This window comes from Pseudonaja textilis, chromosome 9 (assembly GCF_049901715.1).
Source record: "Pseudonaja textilis isolate UNSWEBS1 chromosome 9, rPseTex1.2, whole genome shotgun sequence".
NCBI classification, from domain to species: domain Eukaryota; kingdom Metazoa; phylum Chordata; class Lepidosauria; order Squamata; family Elapidae; genus Pseudonaja; species Pseudonaja textilis.
In genome coordinates this window covers 10,724,859-10,744,521 of record NC_141998.1, presented here as the reverse complement: position 1 = coordinate 10,744,521, position 19,663 = coordinate 10,724,859, and the positions used below count along the sequence as shown (strand labels likewise).

General features: G+C 36.6%; 1 protein-coding gene across 2 annotated transcripts; it reads right to left on the bottom strand.

Moving 5' to 3' along the window:
* Positions 1-2,627: 2,627 nt before the first annotated feature.
* Positions 2,628-18,658, bottom strand: RAB11FIP1 (RAB11 family interacting protein 1). 2 transcript variants are annotated; one of them, XM_026717261.2, is made up of 6 exons: positions 18,156-18,658; positions 12,145-12,593; positions 11,061-11,892; positions 8,184-10,076; positions 7,585-7,690; positions 2,628-6,884 (listed from the first exon to the last, which is right to left on the bottom strand). In XM_026717261.2, exons 1-6 carry the CDS (start codon positions 18,548-18,550, stop codon positions 6,666-6,668), a joined length of 3,894 nt encoding a protein of 1,297 aa, XP_026573046.2. In that variant the 5' UTR covers positions 18,551-18,658; the 3' UTR covers positions 2,628-6,665. The 2 variants fall into 2 exon arrangements, with proteins under 2 accessions (XP_026573046.2, XP_087795021.1); XM_087938895.1 differs by having other exon boundaries at positions 8,184-8,354; positions 18,156-18,644.
* Positions 18,659-19,663: the final 1,005 nt, after the last annotated feature.

Below are 19,663 nucleotides of genomic sequence, written 5' to 3'. Positions count from 1 at the left end.
TCATTACCCATTCTTTCTTATAAATGTTTTCTTCTAAGAACAAAGTATTTCATTGGGTCAGTAGGTAAAGGAGTCTAACTGGATTTTTGTCATTTAAACCTGAATTCAAAGTCAACCTTGGCTGAATATGGTTGACTAGTCTCTAGTGCAGGGGTCTTCAAACTTGACAGCTTTAAGACTTATGGACTTCAACTCATAGAATTCCCCAATTAGCATAGCTGGCTGAGGAATTCTGGGAGTTGAAGTCCCCAAGTCTTAAACTTGCCAAGTTTGAAGGCCTTTGCTCTAGCTCAATGTACTATAGTCAGAACTACAGCCAACTGAACCAAACTATAGGCTAAACATATTACCTGGTTCAATATAGCAAAGTAAACCAGAAAACACGGTTAATTTAAGCCAGATTAAGTTACTTTGCATCAACAAATTGTGCTAACACAGCCATGCAGTTAATGGATTAAACATGTATTAGGCATAGTTGGTTTCAAGATCTGGCTGCAGTTACCCTAAGGATATTTCTCGTATCAATTAAACTCCCCATTTGTAAAGAGCTAGTAGAATTGCAGTCATGTCAATTGTATTGCTGTTGGCTGAAAAAAACTGGCTATTTAGCACCTCAGGACTGTGCTGTGGTATTCTTGATATTGTAATGCATTACAAGAGCTGGACAGCTGTAACAAATAATTGAGCAAAACAAATCCAAAAATTCCTTACTGAGAAAATGTAGGTCCTGAGAATTGCATGTTTTAGCATTTAAAATGTTAAGTGGTTTTACTGGGAGTTTTTTTTTTATTTTCAAGATTATCTTAACCCTAAACAATTATGTAATAATTGCTTGAAATGGAACACGGATGTTCTGTTCACATGTTACACAGAAGCCCCAGGCATCTATTTGATATTCTCATGGCATTGCCAACAGATAAAATTTGAGTTTCCAATCCACAACCATTAATCTTACAGAAAAGGGGATCATAGAATCCCATTGAGGGAACAAAATGATCAAAAGCTGCAAAGTACTAACTTTAAAGTGCATAGTATAACCTTAAGTCATGTTTTATTGCCTTTGAGTCCATGTTGGCTCTTGGCCATACACTGACTAATCCAGGTAGTTTTCTTACTGATGTTTTTGGGTCATTGTCTAGGGCTGAGTGCATGTGACTGGCATATAGTCATCCAGCTAGCTTTGTTCATGTGATGAGAGTAGAACTCACTTTTCCTGGTTTCTAGCCTCTAGCCTTAACTCCTGTAGCACAACAGACTAAGAGTCAGAAATGTATAAAAGATTAACCCACCAACTTCTGATTACACTGACAGTTAACACTAAATAAATCTGATTTGAGCAAAGCATAGATTTATTTTTTGAAGTCTTACTACAAAACTATAGAAGCAAAGGGTCAGAAGTAGTATGCAAGTAATAACTGAAGTATTATCTTATGCCTTAATGCACTCCACTCCATGAAAATCCACAACCAATGCTTAGTTTATTTTAAAATGTGTATGTCAACCTTTGGAACATAGGCAACAGTTCAGCCAGATATTTTAAAAGTTGTAAATATGAAGCAACAATGTTGCTATCTTTAGAAAAGCAAACTATCATGTGAAATGTTTGTTAAATAGTATCATAGTACTAAAACAAATATTTCCCCTGTAATTCAAATTTCCTGTGCCTGTTTGCTCAGATAATCCAGTTCCTTCCTGTGCACAAACTTAGCATTACAATTACTTTTCCAAAATGGGCTCAGACTATTGTAGCAGGAATGCTTTACAGCAAAGGGCCAATTTTTGATACTGCAATGCAGATTTTTTTTAAAAAGCACATTTATCAGGATATCAGTTTTAACTCCAGGATTTTTAAAAAACTGGAACTACTTTTCATACAATCCTGTTTTTCAACTCAGTCTGCAGAGCTATGAGACTAGAGACTACCTATCCTGGATTCTCCCTTCGGCTCAGTGGAGAACCAACTGTTCCATTAACAGATTATTAAAATAGAATTTGAAATATGCATGTAAAATAGCCTGAAATTTCAGTCTCACCAAATATGTAAAAGCAGAGGAAATTAGAAAAAGAAATGTTCTCAATATCATCAAATCAGGATGGTTTTGATCATCCATGTCCATAATCTTATTTTCTACAATTTCTATATTAGGTTTGTAGTGGGACTAAGAGTTGGTGTGTGTGAGTGTGTGATGACACCATTCCCTTTCATGCACGAAACATTTTACAACATGCAAAAAAAGACATTTAAGGACTTCAACATTTGCACATCTGGAAACATCAGCATATAAAAGTACAGTAGAGACATTCAAAATTCTAACTTCCCAACAAACTTTTACTATATTCAAAAACACATTGAAAATGAAAGACATGTACTCCCTGCTTAGTGATGAACCATCGGTTAAGTATTCTATTTATTTTCATATATGCTCTGCTTCCCTCATTTACTAATCTTTATCACATTCATAAAACTACCTTTATAAATACTTCTATCAATCATATGAAGAAAATTTATGTTTAAACAATGGATTGGATACAAGCTTTCTAAGCAAATATTCACTAAACAGTCAATATGCTTATTCATTCTTGGGTCTATCGGTGCATAAAGTACAGTAAATAACAAGGAACACATATTTGTTTAACTTTAAATAACTTTATTTTAACATTTCATAAGACTGAAGGTTTTTGTATAAATACCATCAGGCGATGTACCAACTGTAACAAAGCATAAACATACATTCAAATCTTTCTATGTTAAATATACAGAGGGAGACAAACTATTCATTGCATAACCATTTTATTAAAAATCAAGAATTTACATGAACTGATTATATTTAAATCGTTCAGTAAAATACTGATTTTAAGGCATTGTTATTTCTACATTATATATTGAGTGATATATAATGCATGAAGACTGAGTTGGCAACAACTGGGCCCAGATGAAACTCCTTCATTGTATGTTACATAATATGTGAAACTGCCCCACTTAAAACCCATTAAATACATACAGTTTTGACTTAAAACTATCTTCCCCCAATTTAGCGTTCTTTGTGTGTGTTGAGATCAACCTTGTGCAAAAGGTTATTATGGAACATTCCAAACACAAAATGGACCTTTCCAGTTACTGGAACTGCAGACAGCCTGTTTCAGTTTGGAAAATTCAGCACACTCCTGAGAGTGCAATTCCTGTAATTTTCAACAATGACGAACAACAATGCTATCTTATTGGAACTTATATTATTAAGGATTCTAAATTTGGATTTTCTCAATCTGCTCTAAATTGGTCCAGCACAAGTTTTGGTTTTTTTTTCCTGTTTTTCTACCTACCATTTTATTAGTAGACATGTTTAGAATATAATTCCAGTCTATTTCAGAAATGTATTCCTAGGGAACATAGTGTTAAAGTAGCTACTTGATATTCTGGAATCAGAAACACAATACAAATTCCTGCATGCCTTTTCATAAAAGCATATTGCATTATGTCACAACCAGCAGAGGAAAATAGCCAGACTTTAAAACACCCTCCAATTTTTTTTCCTTCTACGTATAAAATATGTATTGTTACACATTTCAGTTCCAGCAATTTCACAATATTGTGCTGCCCTCAATATGCCATTCTTTTCTGTGGAAAAGTCCAAAATGTTTCTACCAAACAAATGAGGCAAAAAGAAACCTTTTATAGTTTCTCAGAATTAGAACTATACTGCATAGGAAGAGGCAGACATATCTATTCAACACATTTTATACTCAGTTTATGGCAACAAACAGAGTATGATCTACTCCTCCCTCAGAATCTGACATTCAAATGTATTACTCATTTCATACCAAACCTTAAAATATGTAATTAGGTTATGAATGCATTGATAACATAAGCCATACAAACAACACCTCTTCTCAAAACATGAGTACCGTAGCCATCTATTCTGCTCTTTGGTGATTGCCAGATTATATAGTGGCAAATATACTGGTTAGTAAATGTAGCTGACAAACTTATATTGTAATCCAGCGTGGTGACTAAGTATAATAAGAGGACTGAAGAACTGTTCAGTGCCAAACAGGTTCTTCATTAAAGTGCATAGGATGATGATAAACAACAGCTATAGCAAATAATTAAGCTAATTCTTCAATGTCTCCAAACGATCCTTGGATTGCTGTAGGGACCTACATTTAATCAGCTAGCTGTGATTGCTAACCATTTTGAATCAGATTTGAGTGGCTAGAACATAAACATGCATAGACTTGTGTAATTCTGCAAAGTACCTTGCTAATATCTACACGTAGTTTCTACCTTCTAAAACAAAATTTAAAGTTTAAAATAGATTAATCTGTAATAAAACAACAATGGACTTGTTGTAAATCATAAAAAGGAAGATGCCCAGTTCAGAGTAAGTTTTGAAATACACATAGAAAATGTGGTTTTCCCACTACATCCAGAATAAAATATTACTAGATCTGGAGTATGCATTCTTTTTTTCAAGGCACATCTCACCCATGTATCCATTGTTCTGCATTAGAATTAAAAACCTCTGGAAAGTTAATTCAATTTAAAAAGTTCTCAAGATTTAAAAGTTCTGTATTTATTTTTCCCACTTTACCACATATTATTTTCACAGGAAAATGGAAGTTTGATTTATTTTATATAAACTTTGCATGAACTGTATGCTGAAAATGTGAAAGAAAGTCTTTATCAGAAATAATATAGGCTACCTGGAAAAATAATGTAGATCTCATATGTAATAGATCAGGCTACATTTCTCTACCTCTGGGGAAAGAGAAGTTAACTGTTGGAAAGTCTGACAATTCAAAACCTTTACATCAGAAACACAAGACTACCAGCATAACACCCTGGCCAAGCTCAAACCAAGCTTCCAGATTTCCAAAACAAATGCCTCAATGTAAAAAAATTTGCTGCATGCTGACTCTCTCCCTCAGACTCCCTCACATCAATACTGTCCTGTTTAGTTTTCTTGATCAAATAAAATGGAATTTAAGTATCAATGAATATTCTCAGATTTGACCAATTTATAAGCTATTCAAGTTTGTTCATTTCAAACATAGGATATTCTTAAAGAGAAAGTAAAATTTGAGTTAACTGACAATATTGCATATACAGCTCTGGGCATATAAAAAAAATTACAAGAGTTTACATGGCTCAGCAATTCCTGAAAAGGAGCAAAGTTTAACCCAAAATTTCACTGCATAGAAAAGGGGAAAAGTGTTCAAGAATTGCAGATACATTTTGCCATGTCATCTGATGAAAAAGAATGCCTTTTCTTCACCTTAACAAAAATTATCTAAAAGATTTGTAAGTGCTTGCTTATCAGTTACAGATTCTGAAAGGATACAATTTTATCTGAGATAATTTTCACCCATTATCACCATCACAAGCAATTATATCTCTGAAGAATACAGAATCTGGAACTACTTAAGAGACTTCTGGAACCCCAAAACTGACCCTTCCTGACAAAAGTAATTATACTAGCCTATGTAGATTGTTATTCTAAAAGGACTTAAAATACACCAATTTTCTTAGATTTTCTGAAAAGAACTTTGATAGAAGTATTTTTGTGGGGGTGTTCGCAGATAGGCATTCTGGGAACACTTTAATGAGTGAAAGGGAAGGAACACATCAATTTCTGAACGAAGAAGAGGCAACTAAAAAGCAAGCTCAGTCAATATTCATGGCCAATTAAGAATTGTACTTTCAAACTGTTAAAAGTCTGGGAACATTCCAGTTATATCCACATTTCTAGAGTCAGAGGAATAACAACCTAGTACTTCTTCTGGAGTTTTGTTCTTTTTAAAACCCAAGGTTACTCATCCCTGCTTTAATCTCTATTTAGAAATCATCACCTACAACTGAGCAACTAGCTATGGTGCTCTAAAGCTATTAGCCAGTTTGTCCCAATCCAGATCAAATACAATGGACCCCAAACCAGTCATAATTAGAGATTATAAAGCTCAGTGCTGAATTGCAGTTTTGCATGCTCTTATTCACTTGCCATTTCAATGTAGACAACACAAGCAAGCAATGTTTGTTCACCAGCTGTTACTATTTTTTTTTAACCTATGGTTCCCAAATGAATAACGCAAGTAGTTCAGTACACAATCCACTGTAAACATCCACAGCATAACCCCCAATTGATAAGAACCTGTGAAAGTCACAATGATTTCAAAGGCATCCAGTTTTCCAGTAATATTTTCATTTTCCAGCTAATTAAAATGAGGGACTTGATGATATTCCAGTGTTTTCAGTGAATTGACATGAGATCGCTTAGGATAAGATTCTATATATTGCACAAAAATTTATTACCCACAGAAATTTGAAAACTGTGCCAAATGTTTTTCAAATTTACATAAAATTCTGTATAAATGTTCCAGGTACAATATTATTCACAGTGGAAAACTGATTCACATAGCTCTCTTGAAGTTTCATAAGCTTATACTTTTAATCATAAACAGAGAAGCAAAATATGTGCAATGTATTAGAAGAGTATCTAAAGACAGTCATTTTGGTTATATCTAGCCAGTCTCTAAGACAAGAAAACCAATTTTACCCAAAGAAATAAATAGCCTTTGTTTTGATAAAGCAACAGTTATTTCATTTCACATTCTCTCTCTATTCTTTAAGTTGGACTAAGAAAGGTCTTCATACAAGTTGAGGTGTCGTTTTACATCTTTCCAGCTTTCTTTTTGGGGTGGACTTCAATTCGAAGAATGTTGGGGGTTGCTTCCATGACTCTAACAAGTAAGTTATCTATGTAGTCTTCCAGCTCTCGTACCTGGACATCTCGCTTCGCAAGAATATCTTTTTGTTTCAAGACCAGTTGGATCAGTTCATCATGAGTTAACTGAGCATAAGCATAAGCAGGATCTGAACGGTCATATTTCTGTAGGAAAGAAATAGGGGAGGAAAGTCATTTCAATAGAAAGAGTTGTCATGAATACACTCAAAAATCAGAAAGCAGCTCAACCTTTTAGCTTCAGAGATCCAGCATGCACTTCAAAATTGCTTCAGTAATGCTTAAAAGCAACTGCTTTAAAAAAAACCACAAGAATGTAAAAATGCAACATTAGCAAGTACATTTATGGAGATCAAGATTTTAAGCCTTTCTAAGGCCATTTCTGGCTTTTGTTGCTCAAACCAGAAAAAAATCAAGACAATCTTCTTAATATATCACATGTAAATCATCCATTAAAATTGTCTCAATTGAGAAAACCAAGGTCTAATTTTTGTACAAAATCAAACTATTACAAACTTCATACAGAGTCAATAACCATTGTATAATCCAATACCAAAATCTCTTATGTTGAAAGCCTTTAGAAGTTTCAAGTTTTCAGCATGTGCAATTCATACATTCTCCAATCAATCATATTTTGAAATGGATTATACTGACCTTCAACTATTGTTTTCATAAAAAAGTAGTTAAAACACAGAATACAAGCAGCACACGTTTTAACTACAGCTACAAAATATTACACTGTGCTTTAACATGTTCTAATATTCAATTTTCATTTACTCTACTGTGAGAATTAACAGAAATTACAGAATCAGAGATTGTCCATACATTTAAAAAATGTCTTAAGTACCTTCAGATTGATTTCAGTTTGATTATCCAGGATCTTAGTATTTATGCTCAAAGTTTTTGCAGATGGTTGGTTAGTTGTAGCATTCATTGGCTTCACAGGATGAAGTCTAAAAGAGATAACGTTTACAGTGAACAACATACAGATAAAGTCTGGATGTAACAGAGCATTGCACATATGAATCCTGCAAAGTCACTTTTTTCCTTATCTCTTACCTTCAAATTTAAAACACTTTTGTATGGCTGGCATCTCCATATGATGGAACTACAAGTTGAAACAGTATATTAAATCACATGCTCAAATAAGACTAAAGGTTTACTTAATACATTTATGTTCTGTCCTTCCTCCAATGCATTTATGCCAAAGTAGAGGATTTTCACTTTTACTATTTTATTTTCATGACAAATTAGATACATGACAAAATAATGGAAGTAAACCAGAAAATGTAGTGAGTATATCTCCAGGACTTATTGTTTCCCCATTCTGTTTATTAAAGTTGCAAATAAAGTTGGCTTTTCGCACCTTCTCATCAAGAAATCAAGGATGCAACAGCAGCTAATGCTTTTTATATTGGATCTCCCAAACCCATCTTATCTTCTCACCTGAGTTTGGCAGAATTTCCACCAGGATTGGGATGTGTTTCAGAGGGTGAAACCCATGCCTGAAGCAGCTTCTTCCTGCCAGAGCTTTCCACTTTGGCATCCAATTCTTCCGCAGTACCTTTTTTTGGAGATTCTGCTTTATTAAAGCCATGAGAATCAGACTGAAAAGAGCTAACAGAACAAGACTGAGAAGAATCAGACAGAGGGTAAACAGAAACAGGCTTAGTAGAAGACTCAGGACAACCACCCTGCCTATTTTTGTTAGAGTGTTCTCCATACTCCTTTTCTATGCCTGTTAGGTTATGATTTAGGTTTTTATGTACATTGTTGGTTGGATCTTTCAACAATCTGTTGGATGAATTGTCAAAATTACTCATTTTCATCAGACCAAATACAGTCTCTGCAATAGCTTTCTTAGTTGATGTCAGATCTGTCCTCTCAACAGAAGACCACAAGTTCATAAAGCCATCTTCATTTTTTGACAAATCTTCACTTTCAGGATTCTGCTGATAATCACCTAATTGCTCATCATCTGAAGCTACTTCTGGAATAACAGGAAGAGTAATGGGCTTTACATTCAGCTCTCCAGGACCTGAAATCTCAAGTGATGTTTTCATTACGTGGTTAGAGTCATCCTTAATACTTTGAGATGGATCTGTATTACCACTATCATATATATGAGGAAGGACAGCCATTTCTGATATTAATGAACAAATATGGCTTGGGTTTTCACTTAAGATTGAACTGTCTGAAGAAATCTCTTTGAGAACAGATGCATCTCCTTTTGGTTCATTAGTTACAGGTACACATTTTTTCATTTTCAAACCATTTCTTGGTGCTGGTTTTGGTGGTACAGTATGCATTTTGTCACTCAGTTCAGGAACTGACATTTTGGTTTCCAGAGGAATGAGGACTCTTGCAGTTGGTACTGATGGCTCCTTTTTAGATAAGCCAGATTCAACTTCCTTCTCTAAAGGGTTCCCACTAGTATGAGCAGAAATTATGTCTTCTTCATAAGGCTTAGAGCCACAACTATTTTCTATGTTTAATTCAATTACCTGGCTGCTATTCTTTTCAAATGAATTTAGTGCTTCTTTATTTTTATTTACCTCAAATGTATCTTCATCTGCACCGTCATTATGACTACTTATTACATCCTCTTTTGATTCATCAAGGGCAAAGGCTACAGACTTTTTCAACTCATTATTTTCTTTAAAAGGCAGTACTATATGCACTTTGTCATCATAGGAGGCTTTTTCACTCACTCTAACTAGGTCAGAAGATTGTGGTGTAAGACTCTCAGATAGAGAGCCAGAGAAATTGTATATAGTATCTATTTGATTAGTTAATTTTTCATTTTGAAACTTTTCTGAAGAAACATCATCAGTGTAGTTGGAATGATCAATGTTTCCAGTTAAAGAAACAGAACTTATAGATGTGGGAGGACTTTTAATTCTTTCAGATTCCTGTTCTACTTTGAATACAAAGGGATCATGAACATTAGAAAGCTGAGAAGGCATAGTATGAGTTTCAGTAATGGAAGCTGCAGAATGTGGAGAATATAAGGAAGAGGTTTCCATTTCCTGTGTCTGAGATTCTTGTCCCCATTTAGGAATGAAGGGATTATTTTCACGGCCAGAAGTTGAAGGAAGGTAGGTAGAAACTGCAGAGCATTCCAAGTCTCTAGAATCCTGCATCCATTTTGTAGTGAAGGGATTATTAACAGAAACATTCTTTGAGCTATCAAACCTACCAACTTCCTGAGTTTTCTGTTCTGCATCAAATTTAGAAGTAAAAGGATTATTTTCATTATCTGAAGCATAGCAAATAGGAGGAAGAAGAACAGGAGGAAAAGAGGTGGCTTTGGTTTCATCCTCTGAAGACACGCCCAGTCTGTAAGAAGAACAAAATAAAACCTGCATGTCAGTTGCAGATGCAACCTAAGACAAGCAGACATATTTTAGATAAAGTTTAGAAAAATTGCTGTATGTTAGTAATAAGGAAGGACACGGGGTTTTAGTGCAGCACCCAAGCATACTCTTTTATGTTGTGATACTTTTTAATGGAGTAAATGGAAAAGCAATAAACTTAGGAAAATATGTCTATAAGATATTACTTTGTTAATCTCAGATTAAACAGACTATGAGCAGCAAAGCCTTCAAATACATAAAGCAGCAAAGACACAAATGTTAGAAAGCATAACACTATCTTTGACCTTACAAAATGTTATCTGTCTCTAAAATATAGTTAAGTACAAAGTCATTTACAAGACATTGCACATAAGTTTTATGTGTGTGTGTGTGTGTGCACGCGCACACACACACAAAACATAAAACAATGAACCTGAGTCAATAGTAGTCCTCAGTATCTGTATTGATGTATTTTGATTAAAAATTTAGTTTGGAAACATGTGGACAACTTTACAAATATAATCAGCTTATACAACATAAAACAGCCCAGTTTTCTTCTCAAATAATTCCTCCAATTCCCTTCATGTTCCAACTGTAGAACTTCTATGAGGAACATTTCAACCTGGAGTGCAAGAATAGCAACTATTTTGTTTCTTCTCTTTAAAAAAACAAGATAGCCTGCAAAGGTCATGTTACTCTCCCTTTTCAAGACAAAGCCATGCATATCACCTGCAAAATGATCTGACTGCTAAATACCTGGATCAGATACACCCTAAAATTTATACCTGCCCCAGGTAAAGAATCAATCTTACTAAATGCATTATATGCTAATATATGTGACTCTGAAACAGTATCCTCGATCCCATCCCACCCAAGATATCTATGGCACCCTTTTTCTTTGGGTTCTGGAAAGCTCTTAAGACTTGGCTCAGTTATCAAACCTGAAGTTACATCTCTCCTTACTAACCTGGGTTTGACAGGTTTCGTCTGAGAAGGTTTCACAGAAGCAGCATTCTTTTCTGGTTTCTCTCCTTCCACAATGTTCTCACTGAAAGGGTTTGTTGATGTCTTTGCAATTTCAACATCTGTGGCATTACTCTTAAGTGGACCATGGCCCCTTTTGCCATCCACAGGGAGCTCAAAAGGGTTTGTCTCTTTTCTGGCAGATTCTTTTTCATTACGCTTCACTTCCTTCACCTTCAGAGAACTTTCAGTGTTCCCCATCTCCTCGCTAATTTTTGTTTCTTTTTTCCCTGTCACAAGAGACAGCAAGCCAGACTTCTTGTTCTCCTGTTTTTTGATCTCCTTAGTTTCTTTTGGAGTGTCTGAAACAAATGGAGTGTTGTTTTCTACCGAATCCCCACCAGCAAGCAATTTATATGATGGCAGAGTCATGGCTTTAAAGGATTCCAACGAAGATGACCCGGGTGGCAATTTATCAAGGGCCAACCTTGCAGAGTTTTCAAGCTCCTTGTCATGTTCGAAAGACAGGTTTTCCTGAGACAAAAACAGGCGTTTTCGCTGAGAAGTCTGAGGAGAAGATTGAGATCCTTCTTTTGAAGTGAGGTCGCTCTTTGATTCATTTTCTTCCATGTAAACATGGCTGCCGTTAATACACAGATTGGACCTGGAAACTGGGTCATTTTTGGATCTGAGGCCAAATAAAGAATGCATATCCTTCTTGGCACTGCCAGCAATTATTTGGTTTAACTGCTTGGAGTCTCCACTACCAGTTCTCTTATGGGTCATGACTGAAGGGGGACCAAGTATGTTATTGTTGGTTTTGATTGCAGAGGGCTCTGAAAAGAAAAAGTAACATTGCCATCCGAATTCAGTTAAGTACATAATTTTTGAAAATACGTATCTATACAAAATGAGGATATTTAGCAACAAGATATTTATGATTGGAGATTATTTAAAGCAGATTTAAAGTAATCAATGACATACATTATAGATCATCATGACAGCTCTATTTTCTCAAAGATATGGAGAACTCAAATTTTGATCAAAAAAGAAAATAAACTGCTTTTCTTAATGAAGAGGCTACTCACTCTCAGAGACTGTTGTCAAAGTATCATCATCTTCATCATCACTCCACTGTGACTGAAAATCACTGGGTCGAAGTCGAACTCTCTCCGAAACAGGCTGGAGTGTGGGTAGCACAGACATGGACTGGGAAATATTACTTTTATGCAAACCAGGTTTTGAGAACAGTGTCTTGAACTTTGATTTTTTCTTCTCCTTGTCGTTTAACTCTTCTTCGCTATCAGCTGGAGAGTGAGTAATGCTAGGAATAATTGCTGAAGCTGTGTCTGGCAATCCATTGCCTCTTTTCCCTTTTAATTTGTTTTTCAGCTTGCTAAAGGGAGTCCGAGGCTTATCCTTCATGGACAGATCAAACATACTGGCTGTCATGTTGCTCCTCATGAACTGGATATCCACCTCAATCTCACCCCGCTCTTTTTCCTTCTTCCCTGGTTTGGAGTGAAGTTTGTACCATCTGTATACATAGAAATTGAAATCAGGAATTAGGAACACGAGGACACTAATTCTAAAACGCTTTTTGCAGAGTTTTAGTCCAAATAAAAGAAGAATCAAATTCTCTATGACTAAGAAATGATGGAGCCTAGTGATACTGATCCAGCAAAGGATAATGTAAAAAGAGAGAAAAAGAAATCACTCAAATTTGTTCCTCCAATGTGCTTCATTATTCTCAAAATTACAATTATAGATAGCTCTTTTATTTTAAACTAATGTATTAATATCAGAAAAAAGGGTTTCCATGCTTACATAGCTAGGAAGGGTGGATCTAAACTATCAGGCATAGATATATATCAGGCAAAGAAACTCTTGAAAAATTCTGCTCATTATTCCTAAAAGATGTTCATCATAATTTAGTGTGAATTTAAGTACATGTTATTTATCCATTTATGTATAGTTCCATAAACAATAATTAGTTTTATCATTCCCATCTAAGGAGATTTTCAAACTGTTTATCAAAAAGAGGAACATGTATCTCTCTAAGTATTTAAAACCCTCTGATCAAAGTATAATGCATCCAGTCTTTTTTTATATAGAGGGTAGAAAGGAGAATTGAGACACTTAAAACAGGATGAGTAAGCTGAAGATGTATCTGCTGCTAAGAGAAGTGAGTGCTTTCACTCTTAAGATACAGGAATATAATGGGGAAAAGTTTTGCTTTTAATAGGATTTTGGAACCCCCTAGTCTCTTGGTGGGTTTCTTGGTATGCAGCAGTTTTGTAGTTTTAAATGACTACAATATAAAAATACAGTAAAGATCTGGCTGTTTCCCAAATTCTCTCAGTAAGATTTTAATATAATGGTAACTGCTGAAATGCCACAGTGATAGGCTTCTCTACTGGAGCCTAAGATACAAGCCACCTTGGGTTCTCTAACCTTTTCATTCCCTCACAGGTACAACATGAACCAAGACAAGTACTGTAGTATAGTCTTGAATGGAACTGGATACAGCATAGGAGATAGCATGACTAGAAAGAAAGAAAAGAAGAAAGTTATTACCAGAAAAAGATTTCAGAAGCAGAAAGAGGAATCTATTTACAGCTAGTCCTTGACTTACAACCACAATTGGGAACACAATTTCCATTGCCAAGCAAGGTGGTTATGAACTTTTTTGCCACTGTTAAGCAAATCACTGAAATTGTTACGTGAATCATTTGACCATTAAACAAATCTGGCCTCCCCATTGATTTTGATTGCCAAAAACTGGCTGGGAAGATCACAAATGGCAATCACGTGCCCCTGCGATGCAGCATTGCTGTAAATAATACCAGCTGCAAGAGCCTAAATTTTGATCACATGACCATGGCTGTGACAGTCATAAGTGGGAAGATGGGTCGTAAATCATTATTTCAAGTGCCATGGTGACTTTTGTTGTTAAACCAATGGCTGTAAGTCAAGGACTACCAGTATTCATGCAATTTCTCTTTTAATTTAAAGTATTCCCATTTTATTATAAGAAAATTGCATGTGTTAGAAGTTTACATACCAAGCCTGGGAAAAGAACAAAACAGAGGAACAGAATGAGAAAAAGCACCAGATATAAAGCAATTGATTTTCCACATTGTTTCCTACCTCCTTCTGAACATCAGGGAGATTGTGCAACTGCTCTTCAACTAGGTCATCTAAATGATATGATTCTAAGTGGGACATTCCTTAGTTCAGAACCATGTCTGTTACCAGCAACATGGTTGTGTATTTGCCATCCCATAGGAAAAGTATATCAAAAACCACCCCCTTGGTACAAGCTGTCACTGTAAAAGGATACAATTTTCAAATGAAAAGATACCAACAGATTTAAAATAGATGATGCCATTATAGTCAAACAATTGCAGATGTAAAGGTGATCAAATGGGGAAAAATTAAGGAAATCAAACAGCTGTTTTCTTTTATAAAACCAATCCAATGGTTTAGCTGACATTGTGCTGCTGATTGTAGTAAAAAAGTTATGAACAGGACCTTTCCTTCAAACATTCTCTGGATGCTCTGGATCATGGTTGCACAAAGAATTTGAGACTGTCGGTGTAAACTTGGTAAGCCTGCTGGACTTGTTATAGTTCAGTATTTACAAGAGAGCTGCCATTTATCAACTATACCTGATACGATTTTAAGAAAATGTTATCTTAATATATTGCAATTTACATTCCTAACATTGAAATATGAGCTCAGTCTAAAAACATTGCCGACCAAAGGAAAGGATCATGATATTTTGTTCTAAAGTATTTTTTTCCTTTATTCCCAAGACAAAACAGAGATACATTATCTACTATGCAGGTATATATTTATATTAAATAGGTGATTTTATTCAATAGTGATAGTAAATAAATAAATGGTTTTATTCAATGCAAATATGGTATTCAACTATTATTACTGGAGTATAATTTCATTTATATTTAGTTTTTTCAGACTGGAAGGATGGCAGAAAAAAGGACTAAGTTCTCCCTCCTAAGGTTAGAAGGTCAAAAGAAATTTTTTTGGCACAGTTAACAGTCTGAGACATTTTCCAAAGGGCCATAGAATTACAACCAAATAATGCAGCCTTAATATTTAATATTTTACTTTTAAAGCATGCTTTTTACTACGTGCAACTGTTTTGCAGCAGGAATCCTGACATAATAGGGAAATGCCTATTTTAAAATAACAAATGAATTCTTCAATAGCAGAGCAATTTTTTTTAACAGACTAACTATGAGTCTGGAAGTTCTCTGCATTACTCCACAGAGGCTGTTTAAAAATAAACACAAATGGCCTTTACGACATTTAAACAATTATAAAAACATATGTAAAAATTAGGGGAAGTACTATAAACATGACTTTCAACAATGAAGATAAAGCTATCCATTTTACTACCACTTCCAGCTTGAAATTTGCAGAAAAAATGTCTATTTATTTTATTAAATTTATAAAGGTAAAGGTTCCCGCACACATACATGCTAATCATTTCCGGCGGGAGGGGGGGTGCGCTCATCTCCATTACAAAGCCAAAGAGCCAGCGCTGTCCGAAGACGTCTCCGTGGTCATGAGGCCAGCATGACTAAATGCCAAAGGAGCAAAGAACGCTATTACCTTCCCACCAAAGGGGTCCCTATTTTTCTACTTGCATTTTCACATGCTTTCGAACTGCTAGGTTGGCAGAAGCTGAGACAAGTAACAGGAGCTCGTTCCATTATGTTGTGCTAGGGATTCGAACTGTTGAACTTTCTGATTGACAAGCTCAGTGCCTTAACAAGTAGCAAAAATACTGAGTTATACCTGATGTAACAATGCACATTTGCTTTCAAAGCACATTCATTCTTACCACAAAGAATATACAATGATTTTTAATGTATGAAAAACTACTTATGGGAGGAAATAATTTTAACAAAAGGAAATATATCAAGAAATATGAGTTGAACAAATATAATAGGTTGAAGCATAGTAAATGATACTGTATTAGTATGAATTACATTTTATTTTATTTTTTTAAATGTTCTGTTTACTAGTGTTTATCTGATGGTATTCTCATGTTTTTATCACAAGGTGGATACAGCAACAGGTATACATGTAAACTCATTTTTCCAACTTCTCTCTGAATTAGTAACATTCAAATTCTTATGTTACAAAATCAAGCAGGCTATTTTGTGGGGCTGCTAAAATCCAATCAATCAGTAAATGGCTATAAGGAGATGCAGAAAACTCTGACTCATTCCTAGCAGCTACTGACTATATTTTACCTGCCCCATTTTATAAAAGGAACACACCCAACACGAGTTTACAAATTGCCATATGAACATTTGAAAACATTCTCATCTTGATCCAAATGACACACCTACTGAAACCTTGCATTAACTCTAGAATTCCAGATACCAGTATTTTCCTCCAAAGATAAATGTCTAACTCAATCTTTTATTAAATAGGATTATACTTTGGACTGAAACTGAAATCTTCATTATTTCAATAACTCCTAATTGTTGGTACCTTAATCCATTTCATTTGGATTATTGACCCTTCTTTCCCCTTAACCCCCAGTATCACATTACTAGTAATTAAAAGGATGTTATTTCAGTTAACACTGGATTTGGGGGAAAAAACTTAATCTACAAACATTCAAAGTTCACTGGTATGCCATCAAATCACTGGATTCTACTCATGCTCAACTGTCAATGTGTTTCCTAACTTAATTTTATACCAATTTTCTATCTTACTATATTTTCTGGCGATTTACAATTCTTTTTCAGTTCAAGATGTAATTTAAAAACGAAGCTTCTTTTATTCCACCACTGGCCCCAAATTTACAATTGTAAACATCATTCTCTGCTTAAGTTTTCATAATCAAGCAAATTCATCCTTGGCTCCAGAAGACACTTATTTCACTGAACTCTATTAGATTCTTAAAGGACAGCTTTTGTTTGCAGTATCAAAAACCAATTTTACTGACAAAAAGTAATGGATATTTACTTTGAAAACTGTAAAAAGAATGTAGCTGCATTTATACAGGTTAAATTTATCTTTAACTATTAGTAGATCAACATCTATTAAACAGAAGCACCATGATGTACTATTAGCTGCGGAGTGAAAAATGAAAACAAGACTTGACCATTTTATACCTTCCTTGGGCATTTCTTGGAAGTATTATTGGGTTTTGTACATTGGCATTTATTTCTAGAAGTTGAATGGAGTTGCCATGGATGAGATGGCAGCCATGTAAATTTTCTTAATAAATAAAAAATAAAGTACAATACTTGAAAACAGGATGTTGATTTTTTTTTCCCAAAAATAGGCTTCCCTTTTAATTAAAAGTCAGGACAGTCTCTATTAAAAGCACAAACTAGTGTGTGCTGGCTAGTCTCTAATTGTATCCGGCACAACTATTCCACCCCCTCCATTTAACTAAAATGAGTATTTTAACTGAAAGCACAAAACTAAACTAAAAACTTACCGAGCTGACCCACCCAAAACTTTTATGTTAAATATGAGCATGGCCTTTAAAATAACATTTTATTCTCCTAACAAAGGAACACTATCTGGATTATCAACTTTTGGGGGGCTCACACAATACACCTTATCATGAACTACCTAAATGGGTGGGTTCCCACAATACACAACAAAACATGTCCTACCCAAAGAAATTCCCTCCTTCCCCATTAAGGCTGCTTCATGCCAATTTCAGCCATATTCCCCTCATTTCAGGTGCACACCATATACGCTGCCTCTGAAGGTGGAGGCTCCGTTTGTCTAAGAAATCCCGTCATCTCACACCATACGTCTAATGTGCAATTATTTAGAGAATCAGCTCTCCAGATATGCGAGATCTAGAGGTCTCATATAAGATCTCTAGATACTTGATAATGAGGTGTCCAGACAACTCGATCTTCAGGTGAGGGGGAAGGGAAGGGGTCGAAATATATAACTTCACATTTCTCTGGGAAGCAAAGGGGATCGAAAAACAGCCCTTGGCCCCGACGGGCGCATCACCCTCCCCGCTTCCTTCCTCACCGCGCAGGTAGACTGCCCCTGAGCCCGGAGGCTCCCCCCGTTTGCTCACCGGGTGCTGCGGCGGCCGCCTTCGCTCTGCAGCTCGCCGAGGCTGATCTCGACGCGGCCCAAGAACTTGTCGAGGCCGAGCAGCGCGCGGTGGAGGACGCTCAGCTGCAGCACGGCGTTCGGCCCAGGCCCGCCGGCCCCGCCTAGGCCTCGTCGGGGCAGCGAGGGCAGCTCGAAGGTGGCCTCCTCCCGCCACACGGGCGAGCCGAGGCAGCGCTCGGCCACCGAGGTAGCGAACTTCTCCTTGCCCAGCGCCATGACGGCGTAAGCATCGCTGCCGCTACCACCGCCGCCCTTGGCTTTGGAGCGCAGCCCCCGTGCCTGGAGGACCGTCACTTGGACGTGCGTCGGGGCCCAGCGCGGGGCCGGAGAACTCGGGGAGCCCGGCAGCGACATAGCGGTGGCTCCGTCTGCCTCAGCAGCGCATCCGTAAAACCGGCGACAGCTCCGCCTTCTCGCGCGGCCAGACTGAGCAACCGGCACTGCGGAGACGCCGATCACCAGGTTCCTAGTCTCGCGAGACGCTACGCCCCGCCCCCTTCCGAAAGGAAAACGCTGGAGCGCTCTTCAGAGCCGCGCCAGATCCCGCGTGATCCGTCGGGGAAAGAGGCGTGGCTTCCAGCGCAGGGACTGGAGTTTGTTTACCCAGGCGGGGGCGGTAGACCGGTACCTCCTTCGTGGTTTGGTTTGGAGCAGTTCCCATGAGCAATAGGAAGGACGGCAGTGGGGATAGTGCAAAATATGCGGAAGGCCATCAGTTGTTCTGCCTTTATTTGCACATAGCTGCGGTGCAGATAAAGGCTTGTGTGTGTGTGGGGGGGGGGAGGACTCGACTGAAAAGGGACAAATCTGAAGAGGTTTATAAGGATTAAAAATTGTTTATGCATATACCTTTGCTTTAAAAAGGGAAATTCAAGAGCAAGGACAAGGACAACTGTTCCAATAAAAATATCTAAAATCCAGCAAGTCAATTTGTATAAAAAAGACTAAAGGACATATGTGGGGTCCTTGGTGCTCTTTGAGCTTGGGGGTTTTCTTGCAGATGTTTCATTACCAAAGTAGATAACAATGCTATTCTAGTTCCGTATTTTTCACAAGGATGCAAATAAAAGACTCCTTTGTCATGAATGGTCACATATACATCAATTCTACCAAATTGATAGCTTTCCATTGCTTTTTATTTAAAAATTGGCATGTCTCTAGCTTATTAAATATAAATCTAGGTTTTCACCTTTGAATCCCCTGTCTGTAATTGGTTGCTGGATACTATTGATTGGGGTTTTAAAAAAAACTCTGGGACACACACTGATTTTATAAATGCAGTATATGAAATACACACTGCATTCAACCTACCAAACAGATAAACCACATGATGACTTGGCATCAGTTGTAAATGTGCCATGTTGGAATGCTGACAACATGCCCAGAAATTGAGACAAACATATCAACGCCTGCATAGCTGTGGCTACTAGTTTGGGGAGCAAACTATGGACAACAATGAGATCTGAA

Bases quoted from the DNA above. Each gene is read 5' to 3' on its own strand.
- RAB11FIP1 (XM_026717261.2), bottom strand. From the start codon at position 18,550: ATGTCGCTGCCGGGCTCCCCGAGTTCTCCGGCCCCGCGCTGGGCCCCG. The intron at 12,594-18,155 runs GTGAGCAAACGG...CTATGTATACAG, and splicing joins GGCGGCCGCCGCAGCACCCG to ATGGTACAAACTTCACTCCA. The intron at 11,893-12,144 runs GTGAGTAGCCTC...TTTTCTTTTCAG, and splicing joins TTTGACAACAGTCTCTGAGA to AGCCCTCTGCAATCAAAACC.